Source organism: Dermacentor variabilis, chromosome 7 (assembly GCF_050947875.1).
Source record: "Dermacentor variabilis isolate Ectoservices chromosome 7, ASM5094787v1, whole genome shotgun sequence".
NCBI lineage: Eukaryota > Metazoa > Arthropoda > Arachnida > Ixodida > Ixodidae > Dermacentor > Dermacentor variabilis.
Window position 1 is genome coordinate 77,309,225 of NC_134574.1, and position 26,563 is coordinate 77,335,787.

At 51.2% G+C, this 26,563-nt stretch overlaps 1 protein-coding gene across 4 annotated transcripts in view; it reads right to left on the minus strand.

The window, feature by feature from the left end:
- Positions 1–6,193: 6,193 nt before the first annotated feature.
- LOC142587547 (sulfotransferase 1B1-like) overlaps positions 6,194–26,563 on the minus strand; it is a 335,465-nt gene continuing 315,095 nt past the window's right edge. For all 4 annotated transcript variants that reach the window (XM_075698631.1, XM_075698630.1, XM_075698629.1 and 1 more), the window contains exons 4-6: positions 14,760–14,889; positions 9,503–9,787; positions 6,194–7,758 (exon numbers count right to left, since the gene is read on the minus strand). In XM_075698631.1, coding sequence (XP_075554746.1) covers positions 7,406–7,758; positions 9,503–9,787; positions 14,760–14,889 — 768 coding nt within the window. In that variant the 3' untranslated portion in view covers positions 6,194–7,405. The remainder of the gene's footprint in view (positions 7,759–9,502; positions 9,788–14,759; positions 14,890–26,563) is intronic.

Below are 26,563 nucleotides of genomic sequence, written 5' to 3' on the forward strand. Positions count from 1 at the left end.
ATGTGCAGAATATAACCAACCCTTATATATAGCTTTCATTGATTACGAGAAAGCGTTTGATTCAGTCGAAACCTCAGCAGTCATGGAGGCATTAAGGAATCAGGGTGTAGATGAGCCATATGTAAAGATACTGGAAGATATCTATAGCGGCTCCACAGCCACCGTAGTCCTCCACAAAGAAAGCAACAAAATCCCTATAAAGAAAGGCGTCAGACAGGGAGATACGATATCTCCAATGCTATTCACAGCATGTTTACAGGAGGTATTCAGAGGCCTGGAGTGGGAAGAATTGGGGATAAAAGTTGATGGAGAATACCTTAGCAACTTGCGATTCGCTGATGATATTGCCTTGCTTAGTAACTCAGGAGACCAATTGCAATGCATGCTCACTGACCTGGAGAGGCAAAGCAGAAGGGTGGGTCTGAAAATTAATCTGCAGAAAACTAAAGTAATGTTTAACAGGCTCGGAAGAGAACAGCAGTTTACGATAGGTAGCGAAGCACTGGAAGGGGTAAGGGAATACATCTACTTAGGGCAGGTAGTGACCACGGATCCGGATCATGAGACTGAAATAACCAGAAGAATAAGAATGGGCTGGGGTGCGTTTGGCAGGCATTCTCAAATCATGAACAGCAGGTTGCCACTATCCCTCAAAAGGAAAGTGTATAACAGCTGTGTGTTGCCAGTACTCTCATATGGGGCAGAAACCTGGAGGCTTACGAAAAGGGTTCTGCTGAAATTGAGGACGACGCAACGAGCTATGGAAAGAAGAATGATGGGTGTGACGTTAAGGGATAAGAAAAGAGCAGATTGGGTGAGGCAACAAACGCGGGTAAACGACATCTTAGTTGAAATCAAGAAAAAGAAATGGGCATGGGCCGGACATGTAATGAGGAGGGAAGATAACCGATGGTCACTAAGGGTTACGGACTGGATTCCAAGGGAAGGGATGCGTAGCAGGGGGCGGCAGAAAGTTAGGTGGGCGGATGACATTAAGACGTTTGCAGGGGCAACATGTCCACAATTAGTACATGACCGGGGTAGTTGGAGAAGTACGGGAGAGGCCTTTGCCCTGCAGTGGGCGTAACTAGGCTGATCATGATGATGATGAAATCTAAGTACACGGGTGTTTTCGCATTTCGCCCCCATAGAAATGCGGCCGCCGTGGCCGGGATTCGATCCCGCGACCTCGTGCTCAGCAGCCTAACACCATAGCCACTGAGCAACCACGGCGGGTGTGGTCGAAATTCATGCGAGAGAAATTGGCAGCTCGGGCAATTTATTTGTAATGAGCGCGTACTGCCGGCCGTCACAACGGCAGTGCGAATATGACCGCATCGTGAGCCAGGCGAAAGGGTTGGCGGTGACCAGGCCGCTCCTGATCCTCGGCGACTTTAACGCCCCTCACACAACGTGGGGCTATAAGTTTCAGACCAAGAGAAGAAAAGCATTCGCCAAAGCAATGGAGGATGACGAGATGGCCCTCCTGAACGAGCCGGACGTAACCACCAGAAGAGGTAACAGTGCCGCGAGGGACACCACGCCAGACCTGTCGTGGTTATCGGGCACGCTAGACCTCTCCTGGAGAGGCGAAGAAGTGGACCTGGGGTCTGACCACAGCGTGATCGGCATCACGATCCGAGGCTCCCGATATCGGGCTGCACTGTGGAAGGCGCGGATCACGGATCGGGACAAGATGAGAAAGTTTACCCAAGAACAAGAGGCGTCCGAGGAAGAATCGGGACAAGCTGAAACACAAAGGACCTACACCGAATGGGCGAGGGACCAGAAGAAGGCGCTCGATAAGTTTATCGAGGAGATCGCAACGACGTCGCAGACACCGTACGTGGACGCCTGAGTGACCCACATGTGGGCGGCCGGACACTCGTTAACGCGGCGGTGGAAACGTCAGAGACACAACAGAAAGCTGGCCAAGCGCATAGCAGTCGTGAACAAACAGATCGTCGAGCACGCGGCCAAACTATGTAAGGAAAATTGGCTGAAGACCTGCGACGGCCTACAGGGAAAGCTCTCGATGTGGACGACGTGGTATCTGATCAACCCGCTGGGTAGCAAAACTGCGACCAATCGCCACCTCACCAAAGTATTGAACACGTACAAGGGAGACGGTCGCAGGCTCCTGGAAGACCTGAAGGCCAAGTACCTAAACACAGAGAAGGGCCAGTACCCGGTGCCCGAGAGGTACGAAGGACCCGACAACGAAGAACTGGACCGGCCGTTTACCGTGACCAAACTGTGGACAGCGATAGATGACAGTAACAAGAGAAGTGCAACCGGCAGGGACGCCATAACTTACAAATTACTCGGTAACATGAGCGGTAGTGCGGCCCGCGGCCTCCTAAAGCACATTAACGGAGCCTGGGAGAGCTCGCAGTTGCCGAAGGAATGGAAGGACGCCGAGGTCCGCTTCATTCCAATGCCCGGCAAGGCCCTCACAATAGACAACATGCGGCCCATCTCCCTCACATCCTGCGTGGGGAAGGTGATGGAGCGCATGGTCCTTCGCCGGCTGCAGAAGCACCTCGAAGAAACGGATCAGATGCCGGAGACGACGTACGGCTTCAGGCAACATCTCAGCACCCAAGACGTGATGATCCAACTCCACGAACTGGTCGTCAAGCCGGCAACGAGGCACGCGCCACGCGGGATACTCGCCCTCGGCCTGAAGGGAGCGTGTGACGTGTCCCACGCGAGCGTGTTGCAGAATCTAAACAGGACCCTGTGTGGCCGAAAGACATTCGGCTACATAAAAGATTTTCTGTAAAACCGAACGGCAACCATCAGGATAGGGGAGGAGAAGTCGGACCCTGTCGAGCTCGGCGATAGGGGCACCCCTCAGGGATCGGTGTTGTCGCCCCTGCTCTTCAATCTGGTCCTGCTGCCCCTGCCCGATCTACTCAAGCAAATCGAAGGCGTGGACCACGCGTTCTACGCCGACGATATTGCGGTGTAGACGGCCCGAGCCGGATACGATGCCTGAATGGAGGAAGTCTTGCAGCAGGCGGCAACGATAGTGCACGAGTACGCAAAGTCGTGCGTACTGAGCTGCGCTCCCCAGAAACCGAAGCTGCTCATGATCCAACCGGGAAAATCCAAGAAGGAGCTGCCGCCGAACGTGATTATCACCATCGCCTGAACGAACATCAAGCCAATACAGGATATTAGGATTCTCGGCCTACTACTTCAGAGCGACGGGAAGGCACAGGCCGCCATCACAAAGATCAAGACTACAACCGAACAGATACTTGGTATGATTGGGAGGGTATCTAACAGAAACCGAGGCCTTAAAGAGGACGACGCCATGAGCCTGGTACGCGCGTTCGTCGTGTCGCGGGTTACCTTCTCCGCCCCGTATCTCCAGCTGACGAAGGCGAATAGGAACGCCCTAAACACGATGCCTCTTAAGGCAACGAAACAAGCACTGGGCATGCCCGTATACTCGTCCACGCAAAAACTGCTAGACATGGGCGCGCACAACACGTTGGAGGAGCTCATCGAAGCCCACCTCTCTAATAAGAGAATCCGGCTGAGTCACACGGAACACGGACGAGCCGTCCTACGCAAGATAGGATGGCAGATCGAGCCAGTACCCATCAAGATGGCCCTGGAAGATCGGAAGACGGGAAAACGATCATTCAGACCAAACCCCTTCCCCGGAACATGACGCCGGGCAAGGACGACGAGAGGCGCACCGCGCGAGCCAAAGCCCTAGCCCGGAAGCTGGAAGAGAACCCCAGGGTCATCTAAGCGGACGCCTCGCTCCGAAAACAGTGACCGTGCAGCGGTGGTGGTTACATCAAAAGACAGGCTGATCGTCAGCGCGTCCCTGAAGACAACGGACCCCGCAGTTGCCGAAGAAGCGGCCGCGGCCCTCGCACTCGCTCAGCAGAGCGTGGACACCGTAGTCACAGACTCAAAGACAGCCTACAGAAGCTTCTGCAGGAGGGTAATCTCCTCCGCTGCCCGAGCCATTCTAGCCAAGCACAAGCCTCCGGGAAGAACCATAGAGCTCGTGTGGGTACCGGCTCAATCGCAGGTACCAGGCAACACCATCGCCGACTACCATGCCCGAGAAATGTCCATCTGGGCCGAGCACGAGCCAGAAGAGCTACCGCACCCGGTTACCAGCTTCCGGGACATTACCCGGATGTACCGAGATGAAAGGTGCAGACTGCCAGAACCGCACCCCAAACTCACCAGGCAACAACAAACGATCCTGCGTCCAGTGCAGGCGGTATCGCTTGCGCATCCCGTACTGATGAACCGCATGTACCCTGCCGAATACGATATGCTCTGTCCTTTTTGTAGAAGAGAAAAAGGGCACCCTGCCGCACGACTTGGCAGAGTGGCCCAGAACTCAATGTCCCCCCTCCTGCCCTTCCCACCAGCACCCCCAATCTCCCACCCTTTGAGCGATGGGAGATCTTGTGATCGAGCCCCGCCCTACCGATTCAGCTCGCACTGACGGACAGGGGCCAGGAGCTGCTGGGAACATATGGGTCCCGTAACTAGGGAACCACCCCGTCTGGTGCCTCCGTGCGCCACCGATTTATTTCGGGCCCAGTAAATGTTGCTTCATCATCTCAGCGCGTTACCAAACATTACGAATCCTACTATATACACTGACTCGCTTATGCATGAAGGCACTGAAGAAAATTGCAAGGACATTGCAAATGTGCCAACAAATGCGTAGGCTAAACAAGCCGTCCCGTTTCACATTAGTAGTGCATTAGATTCAGGGACATTGTGGGAATCAATGCAACAACCTGGCCGACCAAATGGCTCTCACCGCCTTTATTTGACACCCCTTCAGCCTCACTTCCTTCTGAACCCCGAGCACAGCTCCAAGCACAAATGACTTCCCTCCCGACGCGTCCGTACACCCGTGTGTTAACTTCCTGCCCTGTTATTCTTTCCGGGTGGAAGAGTTTGCCTTCGGAGGCTTCGGGTTGAAGTAGCCCTGACAGCTGGTGCCACTAGCACTGGGAATCTGCAAGTGACAACCATACGACGTGCGCTCTCTTATGCACTTCGTCTTATTCGCGTAGAACAATCCGTGTTGTGTTTAACTCGGTGCATGATACCTGGGATACCCTATAGATTAATAATCAAGTTCGCTGCATCTGCGTTTACTTTTAACTTGTAACTGGTGATTTGAGTCCCCAGTGGCATGGCCTAGATTAATGTACTCAGTAAATCGGACTGCTGGGCTCATTGGTTCATGTTCACAACTGAAAGCCGAGTGCCAGCTCTCCCTTTTGCCCAGTCCTTTGCTTTCGGTCTCTTGTGCATATGCAAGTACAGTCCTGCCAGATCACACGAAAACGTAGAAGCAGGGCCTCGAAATTTAGTGACACACACACACACACTCGGAAGGGCTGGCCAAGAACTGAGAAGTTCAAAGCAAATTAAAGCAAAATAAGATATGTAAAGTAAAACAACAGTTCAGAATACGTAGGTTAGGGGTTCTCCCACCGATCAATCCTGCCTGCCGACATTATGTCACGTGCCGTTTTCAGACATCTCTCACTCGATAAACAAAATCCTGCCGACAGCAAATCTGACATTTGCGATTGAAAACGTTTTCTTACCTATTTCTCGTGTTCAAAGGAAAGGTTGCAATTGTGGACGAATGAAGACTTATTACCAGTTTCTACCCGATCCTGTAGTTGTCAGTCTATTCCACAGTCGTTTTTGAAGAGACTTAATAAATGATGTGTTGCTTTGTTTAAAGCCAACCAACAAAAAGGTAATCTATTTGAAAATTTTCTGCGTTTTCTCAGTATACGACTGTGTTTACCGTAGCGAATGGCACCGTTATTTGTGCGGACATTGTACACAAACCTCTGGCAGAAGGAAGTGGCATATGTGCACATGTCGTCACTATCATTGCAGGCTGGCGTGTAAAAATAAATAGGAAACGTCTACCTAACCTTCACCAAAATCACCTGCAATTATGCAGTTATTCTGCAAAAGTTCGTTAAAGAAATGAAGTTTCAGGTAGCACTACTCTTGTTTTGCATCCGCTGCCAGCCCCCAGTGTTTTTTTTTTTGCACCACTCTAAAAAGCAATTATAGAAAAACACTATTTGAGTGATTGTACCAGCTTATAAGCGATAACCATTGTTGTAACACAACAGAAAAAGAGAGAGTACAAAGCCCACCACTCAGGGATGCTTGAAAATCACTTTATTTTCCCACAAAATGGAAAAAAAAGTAAAGGCACACGGGCAAAGCATAATCCAAGCCACAAGACCAGATGCACACAAACAATAGCCACAAAGCTCAACACAGCTCCACAGCACACAGTTCTGGTCAGGAGTGAATCGTTTTGCCCATGCAGCACACGCTAGCACACTTTTATGTACAGTAAAAAAAAAAGGAAAAGAAAGCTTTAAGTCTGTTCCCTGTGTCATTACTTTTTGCATAAAGCCTCCATGTTACTTTCTGATATTTTGCCCCATTTCACCCCTCATAAGAGGCCTCTTTCTACGTTTAGGTGCACATTATAAAAGTGGTCCCACAAGGCCCTTCTTCCTTCTTGACTGATGTGCTGCACAAGTGTATTTTTCATTCTTTTTTCTCGAGCCAACATTTACTGCTTGGAGAAAGCTTCGGCACTTCTGTGTACAAAACGCTCTTGTGACAACCGTAGTGGCGCTGCTGTCTTTAGTGTACTGTAACAGTAGTTGCTTTAAGCTGCTCGTTTGTATACAAGGTGAAGAGTGAGCTATGGCTAGAATCGTGCTGTGGGAACTGGATGGCGTCTTCTGGTTTGTGGGAGGGGAGAAATCTGACCTGGAAATGACATGTGCAATGACAGACAGGCGGGAGCCCGCGAAACAAAGGCTAGTCTTCATGCTTTCATGACGGTTGGGAGAAACAGTTCCAAACCTGAGAGGCACAGGGCGTTGAAAGCTTCCAGAGACGCATGAGGCATTGCAGTCGTTAGGCCTAACGATGCAGGTCTAAGGCCTCTAGATAGACGAGCAGTGCAACTTGCTTGCGACGCCCCCGTACGCGCGATGACAAAAGAAGAAACACGTAGCAGCCGCACGTCGATCCGCCGCCACGAATGACGCACGCCAACGTTTAAGCTCGAGGCCTAGGCTGCATGTGAACGAAATGACGATCAACGACGCCGCAGGCACGATGTCACCGGCCGCACAGATAGCTGTTGCTCGAACAAATGGCAAAAAAAAACACTATAGTCCTTTCTTGTTAAGCCTAACAGCACACACTGGCGCGACAAAGGCGCTGCGCGCACTCACTGCCACGCGTTTCAGCACCAGCGAAAGGCACTCGTCCCCAGCTTCACCAGTCACTGCGGCTAGGCCTAACAGTTCGTGCTCCGGCCAAATGAAAGCGCAGATGCGGACCTCCTCTAACCGGTGAGCGTCAGCGGGTCGGGCGTCATGAAGGGATGGTGCAGCGCCGCCTCGCGCCGGCGCGGCAGGGGCGGCGAGTCGAAGAAGCACGGGAAGTGCCGCTTGCCGGAACTGTCCGCCTCCTTGTCCTCCTCGTTGTTGGCGTTGGAGTCGGTGCCGTCCCGGCGGGCCCAGCTCATCTTCGGCTCGGGATCCACGATGATGCGGCCAAACTTGCGCATGCGGTCCAGGGCGTCCTGCGGCTCGAACACCAAGTCCAGGCCGCTGCCGGCCATGCGCTCGGCGTACAGTTCGTTGAACGCTTGGGACTGCTCGGCGGTGAAGTAGTTCTTCCAGTCACCGATAATGCCTGCATTAGACGATGCAATGGAAGTGTAATTCATCTGATGGATGGAGGAACGCGTCGCCAGCCTTTTCAAAATCGGATGTTCCTATGTTTATTTGCGACAAAGTTGTTGGGGTATCCAGGCCAAAAGCTGTGACAAACAGCGTGGGCGCACTTGAGCCCCACAATACGCGCTGACCGCTAAATTATTATTTTTTTTTTGCCTGATAAGCCACAGAGCGTAAAAACCGAGATGCCAGTGCACGGCAAGCATGAGAAATGCGCTAGTTGTTACTGACAAAACTGCGGCCTTGTCTGCAGAAGCCAATGCTTAACTTTGTGCGGGCTGCAGCCTCTTTAATGCTGTATAATGTTTCAAGCAAACTGTAAACGTTTTAAGAGCACGGTTACACATGTTGATTCGGCCGTGATAACTATACACTCGCCATTGAGACAGCAACGTGCTTCATATATGCCACTGACGAAGTCCCTGCCACCGGCGACAATGCTTGCTAAAGCGCTGCACACTCTGGAGCGCAGGTGGTGCAGCATGAAGGTTGCATGGTGCCTGCAGCATCTATCCACAAGTGCTGATTGCTCAAGCGGAACGCTGCGTTTCGAAAAAATACGGATTACGTACGCAGCGAAGACAAACGAGATTTATTTTTGTCCAGTAAACTGGATGATAGGCAAATCCTACACGAAAATAAATACCTCGCACGCACGTCAGAGTAGCGTCATTTGTATACGATAATGTTCGCACCGCTAAGCCTGATGTGTACAAAGTATGGACGCGCGAGAACGTCACCGCAATCTCAGTTGCATTCTGTCAATGTCGGCCGCGGGACTCAGAGCCCAGAGAAGTTGTCATCTAATGGCGTTGAATGAGGACGACCAAAAGAGAATGTGCACCAAAAGCGAAACCACCAGGTGTCGTTCACCGCCCTTTAAAGAAAACTTGTCGGGATAAACATATGAACATAAGAGACGCGGTGGTTTTCACCGGTACTTATTTCTTGTCACCGATGCAGAGGAAACGAACGGTAGAGAAAGATTCACTATGGTGAGAGCTCACTAGCACTAAAATTCCCGTATAAAAAAAAAAAAAACACGAAAACGTGGTTGCTTGTGCTAACAGGCGGGAAAGACAGATGCTTGACCGGGATTTTATCTGGGCCCGTAATGAAGAAACTTCTCTTCCGTAAGCACATGCCCTGCACTCAAAGCAACGCCACCTATATATCGAAAGGCCTGTGCACTCCGCTTTACGACGTGACGCCTCTACAGGGCCAAAATTCCCATCGTCAAGCCCAGCGTGACGAAAGCGGTGACGTCAAAATCATCGCGGCTTACTCGGCAGCGTTCACAATCTATAGCAGTCGGTCCTATTAGTATGACATCACAAAGAAGCGCGTATAGGATCTGTGCTATCCAGGTGCCTTTGCTCGAACGCGCGCAACTAGTGATAGTGATACTTGAGCGATAGCTTTCGGCGATACGGTCACCTTTCAAGATTTTGCACGGCGTCCGGTGCCAACAGCGTTCCGCTGTGCCAAGATCTTCGCACAGCGCTTATACTTCGGCACGTTGCGCTCATGCAAAATCTCGCGAGCGTGATCGCATCCTTGAAAAATATTTTTTCCAGAATACCAGCTCCTGAGCGACAAAGGGACGATGGCGCCGCGGTGACGGCCGAACGCGGATGGCACTCACGCAAAAGTGGCTCCGTGAAGAACACTGAGAGTCGGCTCATTTCTCGTGACCGTACCTTTCCGCATGAACTTGGACTGCGTCATGTCGAAGAGGTCGGAGATGGGCAGCACCTCGCGGTTGACCATGTTGTTGTTCTTCATCTGGTCGAAGGTGCAGTGGTTGGCCACGGCGGCCAACGCGTCGGGCCCCAGGGGTCGGCCGAGGAACTGGCTGATGCGCTGGACCATGGAGCCGAGCTCGATCTTGAGCTCCTCGAACGAGACGAACATGACGCGGTCGGGGTGCTCCAGGTGGAACTTCCAGTACGGTAGCACGTGGTCGAACCACGAGCCGTACACCACTGCCGCACGGGACGAAGCGAGTGGAAAGAAAAGAGAAAGCGGTCAGATCCCTTACTTTTGAGAGACAAAAGAGAAACACCTCAGTTTAAACTGATAAGGTTGTGTTTGAAAACTATAGTCTGGTTTATTTCGCGGAGAGAGGTTGACTATTACACAAGAAAACGAGTGGCAAAAGTATAATTTTTTTTTCGAATTTCGCTCCGAAGCCCTGGCATGTAACCGACATGAATTACTTTATTTCCCATAAGAAGAATTCTATAGTGAGGTTTTGAGTAAAAAGTGGCGCGAAGGCAACTTGAGCAACCCAAAAACCCATGGAGGAATGATTTGCCGAACTCACTAAAAAACACTGCGAAGCACTTTCGGTTTCTTGAGACGCAAGGCAGCATTACTACTTTTACCACGTACATGATGGCTCCCGATGACGATTTTTTTAATGTCCGACATCTCTTATGTCATCATGGCTTACAGGTGCTCGAGAGACGCAGTGGCTCTTGTCGTGCTAAAGAAATTTTCCTTTCTCTTATCAAGGGCGTCAATACAGAGCTACACAGTTTCTGATGTCTGCAATTGGCAGCAACACCGATGAAAGATATAGTTCAGGTCGATGTGGACCGCAGAAGGAAAAATTTACATGACGCCAAGCGAAAAGAAGTTTATTGGTGGCGGTCATCTGCGGTAACAATCTCGCTTTGGAGAGCCAATTAATTGCTGAAGACAGCTCAACCGAAAGGACATGAGGTAGGGCGTTCTATGCGCCGTACGACGTTGTGCCAACGGTCGCTCTTCATTTTTGACCAACCGGACACACTCGATCCTGCCCTAGCGGCGCTGATTTTTCCGCCAAGACGCACGCAGTTTCCAAGAAGAAGACGCGAGTAAATGATAATGCTGGACTAGTTGGTTGGAAGTACTGTCCCCAAACGAGCGCAGTTGAAATACGCGTTTCTTCTGCAGCATATTGGGTAAAAAAAAGTGTATCCTATTCCCTTTTAGCGCGACACCCTTACATCCGATTTCAAGCGGAATGTCACTTCAACTAGAGCTAAAAGCCGAACGAATGTGATGAGGGACGTGGTTGAAAAGCACACAACAGAAATCATGTGCCACGAGTGTCAATGTAAACGAACAGCCGAGCACTAGGGGAAAGCTGTGCTTCCTGAGCGCTCCACCACAGTAAATTTAAACATCGAACTCCACCACAGTAAATTTAAACATCTGGCGCTGAGCCGTGTTCCCTAAGGGGTTGCAGATACTATGGCGCCCCTTCCGCTTCACACTCACTCCCTCTCTCTCTTTCATCGAAACCTCCAGGCGGCCCCAAGCTGTGGCGCGACAACGCGCGCGTTTCATGCAAATAGCTGCGACAGTCCGCGTTCCGAACACGCCTCGCCACTCGGTTGCGGGAGAGCGCACGCCCTTGGCACCGGAGGCGAAACTCCGACCGCCACGAGAAACGGGTCAAAATAGCAAAAAAAAGTTTCGCTTTCGAATCAATCCCGCGCGCTGCGGGGAATCGGCGTTACGCGAATCGTTTTACTGGCAGCTGGACACCCTAAGCTCGTTTTGGCTCGCGCAGTACGTGTCCGGCGTGTCGGCACGATGTGTCCGTGTAAGGCGAGCGCAACGGTGTTCGGCACGTAAGCGCGTGCGTGCGCGTGACAATTGCGGCAAGACGACGGCACGACGACGGCACAACGTGCCCACTACACGCGGAGCTAAAGCCCCTCAATCTTGAGGGGCTTTACGCGGAGCGCCGCACGCGCTCCCCTTGTGGAGGCAACTCCTGCTCCGCACAAGGAACAGCGCCATGAATATCTCACAACCCTGGCGTAACGAAGAGCGCCGCCGGTGGTGGTGCTGCTACGGGCGCCGCACCTCGAACGATGCGCGAGATCATACCGCGTTGGCCGGCTCCTGCAGCGAGACGTAGGACAGCTTGGCGTGTTTACCGCGCGTCACGCTCCGCAGCAGTGCACACACAGTAGCTGCCCTGCAGGAACGTTAGCGTGCTCATTTGTGTGCGTGCGCACACCGTGCGTGCCAGCAGCGGATGAGGCCCCCAAGCCCCAGCTGCCCCATACGCGCTGGCTCGGCTAACCGGGCAAGCTTGGCGGAACTTTGACGCCGCGTCGAGACGTCGCTTCGTTGTTTTTGCAGCCAAACGCGCTCCACGGCTCCGGAGACCCTCCAATGCCTACGCGAGCGCGGAGCGCATGCGCCGTCTACTGATAGTTTTCACGTCGCGTCACGGACCCAGCTTCTCACTCTGCCGGTGCACCAGCATGGCAGCTACGATGACGTCATTGCAAGCCATCTATAGGGAACACACGACGGCGCGAACGCGCCTTGTGTCTCAATAACTGCTATACGCAACAAAAGACGCAATCTGCACGAGAATAGATGAAAACAAACGCGTTACAGGTGTTATTAACGTGGCTGTAGCCAGCGCTTGTGTCGCGTAATGCGTTTTTTTGTTTTTTCCGATGCGTCTCTTTCATTGCGTGTACGCTTGCAACACTCAGAGTGATGTACCGCAATGTATGAAGGAAGCTATGACGCACAACTGGCATAAATGTTTACATCTAAGCGCCAACGCTCGTGCAGAAGCCTCTCGGCGCGGACGACAACTAAGCAAGCAGTGTCACGACGAAAGTTCAGCGAAACGAACTGCACCGAATTTCGCAATGTATAGGCACAGAAATCGAATCAAGTGGGAACGAAGAACGAGCCGCGCGCTGCTGCATTCGCTCGCAGAGCAAACATTCGAAGCAGTTGGAGCAGATGTATTATAGCACTATATATGTATACGTGATACGTCGTCATTAGCCCTGACATACGACCGTCGTTGCAATTTATTCCATCATGGTAGCACAGCGCTTAAATATTTGCAGTCGGCAGTGCTGCTTTGTGATGCTCCAAGTCGCAAATGCTACAGTGGAAAAGACGCGTGCAGTGACAGGGGAAAAATAATAGTGCCGCCTCGGGCAGAGAGAGAAACAGAGAAAATTTAAAAAAAAGCCGCCCATAGACACATACTTTATGCAGCTTGCTCGTTGGAACAAAGCGTCGAAACAGTCCATCACGCGCCTACAAATGAGAGCACGTGCATCGACCTCGCCCCGCTGGCACCGGGGCAAAACGCAACTCGCCGCTCGCGATGCAAAACCGCGCGCGCGCGCACAACCGCAGTCATTCCAATGAGAGCGGCGCGTTCGAATAACTCACGACACTGCGCGTCCGCAGACATAACCGCTAAAACAAAACAAGGTCAAGTACGGCCGCTTGCCCGATCGACCCGGGCCCGAAGAGGGCTGGCCGACGGGAAATCGGCCGGCCCGACGTCGATACCGCAGCGGACAAAAAGAGCATAATGGAAAGGCGCCGTCCGAAACAAACGTCACCGTCGTGTGTCGAGGCGAGCCGCCGTTCGCCGTGGAAACGCAACCGGAAAGGCCCCTCGAGCTCCCTCTGTGTAAGCGAATGAGAAACGGACATTGGTATCGATATGCTAGCGTGCAAAATTTTCGAAAGCTGCCCCGGAACATTACGCAGCCGACAAACGGAAGCGCGCGTGAGCGCACTCGACGAAGCGATGCAAGCATCCACGTTCGATAATCGCTTTGCGTACAGCGCGTTAGCCGTGTTCGTCTATATAGCGTGTGTCCCAGCTAACGGCAGCAAAGCTATTCAACGAAAGAAGAAAGATTAAAAGAACACGGCGTGAGATAAGCCATACGTCTTGAAATCTGATCTTGGATGCTGTCCTTTTTTTAATAACTGTTTTTCGTTGAACAGCTTCGCTAACATTAAGTGGTACAGCCTATATATATCCATCCATACGGGCCCTACCACGGGGTACCGTTGCAATGGTTCCAAGGTCGCACTGATCCAGTAGATACAAATCTCGAGTACTTTTGATGAACGGACGCTGCGAGTGATGAAGATTAAGCGTAGAAGGCATTTACAGATCACGCTCCAATAACATGATTACCCGAATACTAAAGTCGATCAGTTTACACTAGCAAAATAGGCTCCGTAAAATGTTTCAGGTTCATTCGGCGAAACCAAAAGTGAAGTTTATTTCTGGAGGAGCAAATTCAACGGCGAACTTCACCCTACAACCAAAATTTCGCGCTCGCAGCCCACAGCGCTGGCACACCGGCGCGACGCATGCTCTCCTATTTTGGAAGTCTTGGCGCCCAAAGTGTTCTCAACCTTCCTTGCTAAGCCGAGTCTCTGGTTCTCTCACAATGAGATGCAGCCCTTCTTCGCCGATAAACAATCAATTGACCCCGCGCATGATGCAGTCTAAACGCATGACGTCACGGCAAACTGGTGCGGGAAGATGAAAGAGGCGTCGCGCTACCCGTCTTTACATCTTGCATCATCCGTGCTGCCTCACCCAACCTCCTCCCAAAGCGTCCCTCCAGAGGCCTCATATCTACGGCCTGCATGCTCTCTTGCCCTCTGTCACGACTCGAAGCATGCCGCGTTGAGTGCAATGCGCAGCGGATTGCCCATAAGTACAAAGTTGAGAGGCGTATAAAGCTTAACACTTTCTGTAAAGCGTGCAGCGACATCTGCTGAGCTGCTTTTAAGACAGCGCACACACGCACTTTCACTCGCTAACTAACTAACTAACTAACTAACTAACTAACTAACTAACTAACTAACTAACTAACTAACTAACTAACTAACTGACTGACTGACTGACTGACTGACTGACTGACTGACTGACTGACTGACTGACTAACTAACTAACTAACTAACTAACTAACTAACTAACTAACTAACTAACTAACTAGCCAACCAACTACCTCACGGAAGGAGAAAGTGCGAAATGATGAGTATACGTGCGGTTAAAGTGACTGGCTACAGTATGGCCCTCAATGCTTACAAGCTTCACCGCACGGGGTCGCACGCGAGGACATCACAGCGCGCTCTGTACGCGAGAGGTTTCTTTCTCACCGTGTCCGGACATGTAGTGGTTGAGGAACTCATCCCAGGAACCCTTGAAGTTGCCGAGGAACGTACTCATCTTGTGATGGTGGTAGTAGGACACCGCGTTGTCCTTTGGATTCCGGACCACGTAGATTATCTGCGCAGGGAAGGACCGGCAAAATGCACCGTCATTACCACGGGACGAGACGCCTCCTCGTTCAAAACGGCAAGGAAAAACGAAAATGCACGCGTCAGTCTTCGCGCTCCAACTGAAGCGTATGAATCCCGCACCAGTGGCTCCGTCGCTATATGGAGTCGCTTTGCTGAGGACGAGGTAGACGGTTCAATTGCCGGCCGGGTCGTCGCCATTTTGGTCGGGGCAAAATACAAACAACGCACGCGTCGTTAGACTTAGGTGCACGTTCAGGAAACCAAGGCGGTCAAAATTAATCTGGGGTACGTCGCTACGGCATGCCTCGTAGACCTCCTCGTTGCTTTGGGCTCTCCTCGTTTTGCAATGTACGTCCGTGCCTTAAAGGAAAGCGACCAATGCCAAGCCTGAATAGTGCGACTTACACTACACGATTCGAATTTAAATGTAGCTGCCACTACTGCATCGCTTCATACCTTGCCTTTATCTACGGCGGTCACTTTATCATTACACGCGAAGATACAATAATTGCTACAGGCTAGCACCTCCAGAAAGGCAATGAATATTTACGTTCTACTTGGCAGGCGACGAGGTAGCGCTGAGCAAGATGCAGCCAGATCCCCACAAGGAAAAATATTCAGGCCATCGGAAGCAAAGCGGCGCAAAGTACGGAAGCAAAGGGAAGCAAGCGACACCCCTCAGATAACGCGGAAAGACCTGCGTACTTTCTGAAGGCACGCAAGGTCACGTGTTGCGACGTAAAGCAAACGTCACCAATAACTAGGATGGCGCACCGAAACCTTTTTCGGGTTCGGTTCGGGTTCGCACATTTCGGTTTGGTTAAGGTTCAGCTATAATGGTTGAAACCGGTCCGAAGCTTTGTGAAACGATTTGTTGGGGTTCGAATAAAAAAAGAAGTACATTTAGGTGCCGCTGGTTTCCCGCAAGGACGCGCGGTGCGTTTTGAGAGACAACGGATTTCGCTTGGACTAGAACTACAGTATGAACAGTTTCCGTTTTCGTGGGCATTAGCACAAAAAAAAAAAAATATCCCGAGAAATGATATGTCAAACACAACTGTACATAGGCATGTCAGATTTGCAGATTCGGAGAGCTTCCTGGTGCCCTGTGAGGCTATAAGTTTTTCCAATGCAATTTTCGTTACGTGTAAAGGAGCCCTTGCAAACAAACCTTACGCAAAGTTGCCACGCTTAACTTATTGCGAGCTGTTAACAGGTCGTATTAATAGAAGGTGTAATTAGTGATTTCTTGCGCGTTCGAGGAATTCTGGTACCCTAGGGCACGGAGCAAGAAACATTTAGGAGAGGAAACTCCGCTGTTTGCGGCGACTAGAAAAGGTCACAAGCCCGCGGAGCCGTTATCATGCTGGCGACGCCTGGCGGCCTGGAATGAAATTACCGCCGTTGAGAGCGCGCCGGTGCCCGGGCGCTGCATATTTTTTTTTCGCCGCGGCTTCTACGACGCGCCGCATGGCGCCGCCACTGTATATGGCCCCGTCGGCGCATACAACAATTGTGACTTTATCTGGTCGCCCGCGCTCGCTCGCGCTGACGGGAGTTTCACCTCCTAAATGTCTTACTCCGTGCCCTAGGGTAGCTGCGGAGTCTGCAGCTATCCGATACAGAAAAATACGTAACGCACAAAAACCTTTTATCAGTGCTTCGCTAAAGCTGCTCACGCTCGTTGTCCACATTGCATTGTAAAAAAAAAGAATATACCTTATCTAAAATTTAGGTGAACTTTCAATGCGTGGAAATTTTGTAAAAGTAAAGGAAAGCATACAGCTATAAGAGAACGCGTAATATGAGTTCGCTGAAGTCAGCAGTCATAACAAACACAATCTTACTTACTTTCTGAATCCATAAATTTACAGTTAATAAACGTAGTGAAAGCGCTTGAGACACGTATAGTATTTTAAGTAAGGTGCGTAGCCATCGCGAGAATGCAAGGAATATTTTGCACAAGAACAATTTAATATTCAAGATGCCAAGAAAAAGGAAAGAAAACAGCAAAGTTTGTGTGATTTTGCAGAACCACAGCTCAATATTCAGAAAAGCGAAAGTCTTATGCTTCGCCTACGCACATTTAACACATCAGCCATAACCGTCGTCCATTATCACCAAATACGACTTCGCTGGCTCTTGTTCTTCCAGAACCGCTAGCTAAATTCTACGGCGATTCTTAAAACGTACTTATGTCGTTCTGGAGCGCTTCCATAAGTAATTTAACCCAAAGGCCGCAATGCATCCACACACTTCGAACTGTGCCTACACGTCACCCATAACCTGACGCCTATTTCTACGAAATGTAAACGAAGTAACCCGTTTATTTCACCGAAAAATCTGCGGGTGCCCTATGTAACGCACCAGGATGGGAGGAGAGCGAGGGCTCAATGATTATTTGCAGAACTCACAACTAGGCCAGAGACGTTAACGTTTCGTCCACGATAACAATTAACATGCCCCTCCCTATGCATGCAGCCTTAAAAAAAAAAACAAATGTGAGCTCAGCGTGGTGTACCGTGCTCTAGGAACACTGGTAAACGTATGTACAGATGTACAAAGTTTTGCATTACTTGCTCAATCGTGTTTTTTTCTTAAAGACTGAAAATTATCCACACCTGTTTAATTACAGTTTACAAAATTACAATTACAAGTTTACAAATGATTCACCTGGATCATTTACGGAAAATTCTGTAATCTATACGAAACAAAGTGACTTGTTTGGTACACGTAGGTGGAAACTTGCTCTGAATCTTGCACCAAATTATGAAGAAAACAGGGTTCATTATCTATTGACAAAACTCATAAGCCCTGAAAAATTAAACTTTGCCCACAAGTTTCCGTTAACACGGTCTCTATGTCCACTGACTGTGAAGTCGGTGTCACGTAGAGTTATTTCGGTCGGCTGGGAAATATAGCAATTAATATTGCCCAAGGAAGTTTGCGAAAACCGGTAGTCAAGTGGCGCTCCTGAACCTTTGCCCACACATCACCCATTGGACCCTTGAAATTGTGATTTTGTGCCACGTCACTTCGTTCAGGACACTGGGCAAAGTTCCTACATGGTTCACAAAACACGCTCGTCTAAGTAATAAACTGCAAAGGCTGCAGACAACCTGCACAGTTCAAACCTCATGTCAGGCATAACATGACTCCTACGCGCTCTCAATATAGAATTGCTGCAGATTTTCCTTCTCCGAAGGCAGTGGGGAATCTATGCAAGGGTCTTGTATAATTAATACGTCTAAACAGGTAGAAAACGAGGATTTATGGATTTTCATTGAACCCCTAACGTTTCCTCTTCCCGTTTCCTCTAAGCTTAAGCTTGGTGAGTGATGTACTTATTGCAGGGCACTGTTAAAACATACATATAACGTTTTCAGGCGCTTGTAAAATCGCACTAACAGTATCGCTGTAAAAGAAGTACGTAGTGCGGACAGTGAGCAGAACTTGGTAAACATCATGTGACATCTTTAGTAAAACGCACTGCTAGGCTAGTTGTGCATGCACGTTCATAGCTAAAAACTGAGCAGGGTAACAAGATGGTATAAGAGAGACCGCATCTTCTCGAGAGCTCATTTTCTACCAATCACGATCTTTAGCGGCGCGAGTCGAGATTTCGGACATTTTTCTCGCATTCGATTACGATACATGCGTTCCATTCGGGCTTCCTTTAGAAGTGCGCGCACGAAGTGCTTCGCAAGCTAAACTCAACGACATTTAAACGCCGCAGAGAGAGCCTGCGATTACAACAAATTCGCGAATAATAACACGAGCACCACGAAACGAAGTCCGCTCTCCCTCTCAATCCATTAGGTTGTCGCCGCCTGCGCTTTGCCGTGGAATAAAATTTCCGCCAAGCCGCAATCGTGCTGCAGAAGTAACAGCAGTCAACGAAATTACAGTACAAAGTGCAACACGCGTATCGGACAGCGCATTCAGTTCGCCAGTGCTGCCGAGCACGGTAGCTGCGCCCCGGGCACAGGCAGCACCCTCCACCACCACGCAGTGCAGCGACGGCCTGTCTAGACAGTGAGCACAGACCCTGCGCACAGTGCACAGTTGAACCCAACACGCATGCAGTTCAGCGAGCCAGTGCGATCACAGTGGCGAGTCACATGACTGTTAAGACGCCGCCCATTGAGTCGAACTGACGCAAGAGTTACAGGAGTCGTCTGCAGTAGAATTTCAACGACAGCGACCCCTGGCTGGGCCTGTGGTCGAACCGGTTCGTAACGGTCACTGCGAAAAAATCTCCGTTTCGTGTTCGGTTCCAAGATGGCGGAAAAAAATATCGGTTCGGTACTGGTTCAGCTGAAAATAAAGGTTCTGCGCCGGTATTTCTTTGAGTTTCGGTGCTGTTCCGACACCCTGCCAGCATCCCTATCGATGTTTAAACTAACATCCCGTTAGCTTCTGAGATCCAGGCCACACTTAGCACGATCGTCTTTTTATTCCAAAGATTGACCTGGCAGTCGGCCGCCCCCGTGCCCTCCCATGTGGCATCATGCGCGTGAGAGAGCGCAGACCTGCCTCTTATATTTAGGAGCTGTTCCAAACATCAGGACCTCGGTTAACTGCGCGTTATTGCAAAGCAAACAGAAGGAGAATCACGCTTACTACATCGACAACTAGTCGCGCCTGTGTTAAGTGTTAACAGAGCCTTGTTAAAAATAAATTATGGGCTTTTACGTGCCAAAGCCACGATCAGATTATGAGACACGCCGTAGTGGGCGATTAATTTTGACCACCAGGGCTTCTTTATGAGTGCAATTATATCCAAATACACGAATGTCCTTGTTCTTGCGCAAGTACACGCTTAGGTTTACTATACATGTTTTTCTAGGGACAAAGTAGAAGAGCGTGAAGCAGCGGAACAGGGAAAAGGAAAGCCACAGAGAATTTCCACAGATGACTCTTCTCTGCGTCCAATAGTCGCAGTGGCTTAAAGTGTTGTGGTTACAGTAGCTATAGTTAGCGTTTGGCGACGAAGGTGCCCCACAACTGGGTTGCACTAGAGGACACGTCCTTAGCATCGACTGCCTTTGCATCGGAGGCGTGAGCACAACCAACTCCGACCACCACGAAAACGGGCGAGGCAGCCTAGGAAACCTGCTTAAAGATAAATAGCGAGCTCGTTCAAGAACTGCCCAACGGCTGAAGAAAAAGTGTGAAGTGAGTCATTTGCTTCCAGCAGCCGAGTTCAGTAACAGCAGCCGCGGATATGACGTCGGAGAAACACTGTTGGTGCAGTGACCATGGCTCCCTAAGGCGCCCGCCATTTTAAGAGCGGGCGGACGCCCGATGTCGCGCGTGCATTTTCACCAACCCGGTCACGTAGCGGCTGCATGCTATACGGCAAACACAATCGCGCTCGCGAAGAGGGCCCAACGAAGCTCATGCCCCGCGCGTGTGTTGTTTGCGGCGTGCATAGCAAAACGCGCACACGCGCGGTTAGCGCGGGCAAGCACTCTCATCGACTCGCCGGGACGCCGTTTCGAAAGCCCGCAGCGCGATACGGAGAAAGCCCGCAGATGTGCGCGCGGCGTGATCAGATAGCAGCAGCGCGGGGGCAGACAGAGCACGCGCGCGCTTTCCTCGAAGCGCTTGGCGCTGCATGCCGCGCCTTATAAACCCAACCTCCGCTGCTTCCTCATTGGTCGAAGTGGAGGGACCACGTGAGCGTGACCAGAGCTAGCCGCGGGCTTGAGACCCGGCCGACCAGCAGTGCGCGGCGAGTGAATAGAATTGCGCCCCAGGGTATCGCGTCACATCGTCTGCATGCATTCGAGCTGGCGCCCCACCAGCGTACACCCGCGAAGTGCGCGGCTCCACGGTCACGCGAGACGGACGCACTTGAGCACGCGCCAAGTCGACGGCTCCCTTATTTCGGAATGCTGGGAAACACAAACGGAGAGAATCGCAGCAGGCTCAACCGGCGTCAGGTCGAGTGTACACTCGCGAAGCGACAGCATTACTGCGCCACGGTGTACACCCTGGGGATCATCATCACGAGAGATCATCATTCCATCAACCATTGAGAGAGAGAGAGAGAGAGAGAGAAACACCGAGGGAGATTCAAAGCCTCGAACACAGCCTCAAAGGAAAGCTTTAGAAGAAGGGAGGGCCCAATTCTCGAATGCAATACAGACGACAACAAATATCGGCACTTTACGCGAAGGCCGCATCGCAAATGACGGATACCTCTCGACAGTGCCTCGAGGGCGACCCGCACGGACGGGCGGAAAATGTTTCCGGATACGAACATGAAGATCCGGATACTAGCGGTCGAAGATAGCGGATTAAGCCTAGAAAGTTTTGTAAATCTAGCAACAAGCCCTGTTCTTTAGCCGACAACACAATTTTTTTTCGAGGAAACAAGATACTTCTCGTCGTTCAATTGGGAGAGATACAACATGCAGCCACCGCGGCCAACCGTTGTTTTTTCGTAAATCTCTCCCTACTCCTTCCCCTATTACCAATTCGTTATCAAATCCCGATCCTCTAAAAGAAATAGCCCGCCTACGTCGTGACATGGAGGCGCGCTGTGAGCGCCTGCAAAAACAAATGGACGCGCTGGTGGCAGACATGAGCATTAGTATGCAGGCGGCTCTGGACAGGATAGAAAGCCAAATGGAGGCCCTTCAAATAGGGATTACGGAGCAAGTGAAATCCTGTCTAGAGTGCACTTTCGCACGCATGCAAGTTCCTGAGCTTAGCGGTAACAACGAAAGCGAGCTTCCCGACCAAGGGTCTCGGCTGCAGCCTTCAAATGTGGGCACCCGGCGCCCGCATTCCTATGCACGACCGCCTGTGTCCTCTCGCGATGATGATGGCGCCGCGTAACGCGGAGCAACTAGTGGTGTGGCAGTGGAATTGTAGAGGGGATTCCGCCGAAAACGAGGTTCCCTACAGCAGTATACCGCCACATCGACGAACCCTCCCGATGTCATCCTCTTACAGGAAGTCAATTGCACCCCTTCTTTATCCGGCTACAGCACGCTCTCGGGTGTCTCTCCTCTTGTGGGAGCCTTAGTTTCGAAACATATTACATGTCGCATGCATACCACTAACATTGACATTCCTCACCAAATATTGGTAATAATTACGCAAGGTAAACGCAGCGAGAGTCTGTTTATACTCAATGCATACAGTTCCCCCTGTTCGCGAACGCACTGTTTTCAGCACCTACTAACAGAATTTGGAAGGTTTGGACGGGTTTGTGTGGTGGCCGGCGACTTTAACGCTCCGCATACTGCATGGGTTTACGTTAAATCGCAGGCTAAAGGGACCCGCTTATGGAATGCCATCTGTAACATGCGATACACACTGCTTACCGACCCAGAGCACCCCACTCGGATGGGCAAACAGCGTATCTCGTGACACCTGCCCTGACCTTACCTTCGTGCGCAATACTGGCCCAGTCGTTGCGCACGGGCCTTTAGAGGAGCACCTTGGTAGTGACCACTACATTGTGGCGACCACCTTGTCATTACGGGGTGCGCGCAGGCCCGAGCGAAATGTGCGTATAACGGATTGGGCGAAATTCAGGGAACGTCGCCAAGACCCACCTGAGCGCCAAGGGTACGAACGCTGGCTTGACTCTCTCGCACAAGATCTAGAGGCCACCACGAGCACATTGCGCACCAAAACCGAGACACCAGACATAGACCCGCATTTACTTCATCTTTGGAACGCCCGCAGAGGGTTGACACGACGATGGAAACGACAACGTCTCAACCGCAAACTTAGGAAATGTATAGATCAAATTACACTGGAATCTCGGGAGTATGCAGAGATCCTTACGAGGAATAACTGGCGAGAATTTTGCGATCGCCTCTCAGGCACATTGACCACAGCAGAAACGTGGTCGATTCTTCGCTCACTCACAGATCCCACCACAACAAAGGGAAAAGCATTTCAACAGCTGCACATCCTAATGCACGAGCACAGGGACAATGTCTCGACACTCCTCAGAGAGCTAGAGAAGCATTTCATACCCACAGGCCCGCCGCCGCAGTACCCTGACTATCCTTATGTAGGCGAGGCGAACGAATTGCTCGATGCAGACATCACATCTGACGAGGTGCGGGTGGTCTATACAAAACCTACGCCGCAACACGGCACCGGGAGCCGACCACATCCGATTCGCCACCCTTCGTAACCTCAGTGACGCGGATATTAACCACCTCACCCATATCTTCAATGATTGCTGGCGCAAGGGCATGCTTCCCCAAGCATGGCGACACGCCGACATCACACTGATCCCCAAGCCGGGCAAGCCTGTTAAGGTTGAAAACTTACGACCCATCTCCCTAACATCCTGCATTGTTAAGCTCATGGAGCATGTACTCTTGCGGCGTCTGCAGCCCTTCCTCGAAGAAAAATCATTCTTTTCTAACTCACAATTCGGATATAGGGCTCATCTGTCTGCCAAAGATGTGCTTTTACAATTGCGGGAGGAAGTCATAGGACCTCAGTCGTCCGCCCAAACGAGAGCACTCATCATCTTAGACCTAAAATGGGCATTCGATAATGTTGAACATGACCTCATCCTTCGCAATGTTGCACATTCCCACTGTGGAATTCGTATGTACAACTATATCCACGCATTTCTTCGAGATCGCACAGCCACCGTAGGAATGGGACAGCATCGATCCGGTACGATTCGCCTTGTAGGACGTGGGACACCCCAGGGCTCAGTTCTTTCCCGTACTCTATTCAATATCGCGCTCGCAGGGCTCCCCCGGCTACTCGACCAGATCCCTGATGTCGCCCACGCTATTTATGCGGACGACATTACTATCTGGTCGACACGGGGTTCCGACGGAGCCATCCAAGACCGACTGCAGCAAGCAGTCGATACAGTTTCCGAGTACGCGAGAAAATGCGGCTTAAGATGTGCTCCGGAAAAGTCGGAGCTCATAATCGTTCGCCCCCGGAGCCGTTCCTCCACTACCCCTATCACTGTGCACGTGGATGGCACACCCGATACCACAGGTTAATCGTGCTCGTATCCTCGGCCTACACGTCCAAGCGGATGGCAGGTCAAACTACACTGTTTCCCTTCTATCCAGACAGATTGAGCAAATTCTGGCCATGATCCGGAGGGTCTCCAACAGGCGCTCGGGCCTTCGAGAAGAGGACCTGCTGTGCTTGGTGGAGGCATGCGTGATCAGCCGCCTTACATACCATCTCCCATTTCAGCGGTTGACCCAAGCGCAACAACTTCGCATGGATGCAATGATTCGCAAAGCGACGAAGCTGGCCCATGGCCTCCCGAATTATACTTCCACACTACGTCTCCTTAACTTAGGGACACATAACACACTAGGCGAGCTGCTAGAGGCACATTGGGTCAGCCATCGCCAGCGCCTCCTACTCACTCCTACTGGCCGCCATCTTCTCACACGGCTAGGATACACTGTCCCTCCCTTTGAGTCAGAAACCCGTCCAACGATCTTGTCGTCAGCGATACGCCAAGCACTAAGTATTCATCCATTGCCACGTAATATGCACCCCGAGCATGACAAAGGGCGGTGCAAAGCCCGTGTACGATACATTGGCCGCATGCTTGCAAACATCCCGGAAACACATACTTTATACACGGACACATCACGCACTCAAGAGGGCTATACCTCGGTAGTTTTGGATGGCACCGAATCCCTGAGAGACTCTGCTGCAATGCGCGGAACGAATGCCGCTTACGGAGAAATTCTCAGTGTTGCTCTTGCAATTCGATACGCCATCCGTGTTCCTGAGGAAGTGTATATATTGACAGACTCGCAACAGGCATGCCGGGCGTTCCTATCAGGACATGGCATCCCGAGAGCGGCGCACCAAATTCTCAAACAAATCCCGCAAAATACACCGACCACACCTTCCCGCATCCACTTACTCTGGACCCCTGGTCATACCTCGCTGCCGGGTAACGAACGCGCACATGCGGTTGCCCGAGAAATTTCCCTCCGGGCAACTCGGCGAGGTGAGGCGACTAGTTCAGAGTGGGGGGATCCCTTGCTCCGTTACAAAGACATACTCCGTCATTATACACGCATTCGTCGCACCCACGCCGCACCACCGCCGTCCTCGCGGGAGGAAGCAGTGGCATTACGCCAGTTACAAACCGCAACTTTTCCAAATCATGTCTCTCTCAATAAATTCTACCAACACAGTTATGCCGATCGTTGCCCTGGCTGTGGCAGCTCGCCCACAATCTTCCACGTCACAATTGAGTGCACTGCAAACCTCTTTCCTCCTTTGCCAACTCTCGTTTACCCCCTACGCAACAAAGAGCTGTGGGACGATGCCCTCAGCGACGGACCTCCCGAGGTCCTCCGAGCTGTGATACAACGGACTCGAAACATCGCCGGAATCATCTTAGGGACCCTGGACTGAGGGTTCCTCCCACACTGCTCTCGCCATTCAAATATTATTAATAAAGATGGTTTACTCTCTCTCGCAAACTTCGCATCCTGTCGGCGTACACTGTCGCAATAAACTGGTAAATGCCGTGAGTGTTTTGTGGCGCTCTTTGTCCATCACTACAAAACACCATATATCACCATCAAACGCTGTGTGTCGAAGCCAAGCGGGATGGTTGGGCCAACAGAACGCTCACCTCGATCCAATGGGTTACTGGGGGCGCAATTTTATAGCGATACCTTCCGGTCGATTCTACGTGCCACTCTTACGCATCATCCACCGTTCGCGGCCGGCTGATATCACGGATAATGCGGGCGGAGCACGTGTTATGAAAGCGTGATAAATGTCAAAAGGGACAGCTTAAGGAAAGGCATCGCTGCTACAAAATCGCCGCAATGGTCACAAGCACACATCCACCATTTCTATCGAGCCAGTGCCATCAGCAATACATCATTTCTTTTTTAACAGCCAGAACTAACTCAAATGTGACGCTACCGACTATCCGGTGCAATCGGTCTCGACCAAACTTTTTTGACAGCCGTGATCAGGTCGCAGCGGGAACAAAAGTCCGGAACAAAGGCCCGGAACAATGAAAATTCCGGCTGCAGTCCCCGCCCTTACCAAGCACGATGAGCCCATTAGCGCTCACCAGTGAAAGCGTAATGGAAGGGAACCGACTACACTGAAACGAAGGGGACGGCAGAGGATGACAGCCAAAAGGGGGGTAAAAGGAACCGTATAGAGGGAGGGAGGCGACCACACCTAGCAACGCCTACAGCTCTCTCGATCACCGGGTTACGCGGCAAAAGCAAGATCAAACATCCACGCTGCTCTTCCGCCAATGAGGCTCGCGAAAAAGACCGGGCACCGGTTTATGGCGCTTCCAAATTTAGAGCGTGCGGCAGACGCGCAATGCTATACGCTGTCACGCGCAGCCTTCCCGATATAGAAGGTGTACAGTGCCGAGAATGAATTATGCATTTTTTTTCTTTTCCTTTTTTTTTTCGTGATCGCGTTTCCGGCCCTGCCTCTGTTATCGCCGCAGACACAACTGCGGTGGTCTTTTGTTCGCGGTACAAAATGCCCGCCTAGCTGCTACAACCAGGGCCATTCGTTGTCGAGGTGCTCTAACGGGACGACCGTGAACAGTAGAAAACAAGTGTTCTCTTCGAGCTGTACTTTTTTTCTCCCTTACAGAAGCGCGTAATGGATAGGCCCGAATCGATCCTACG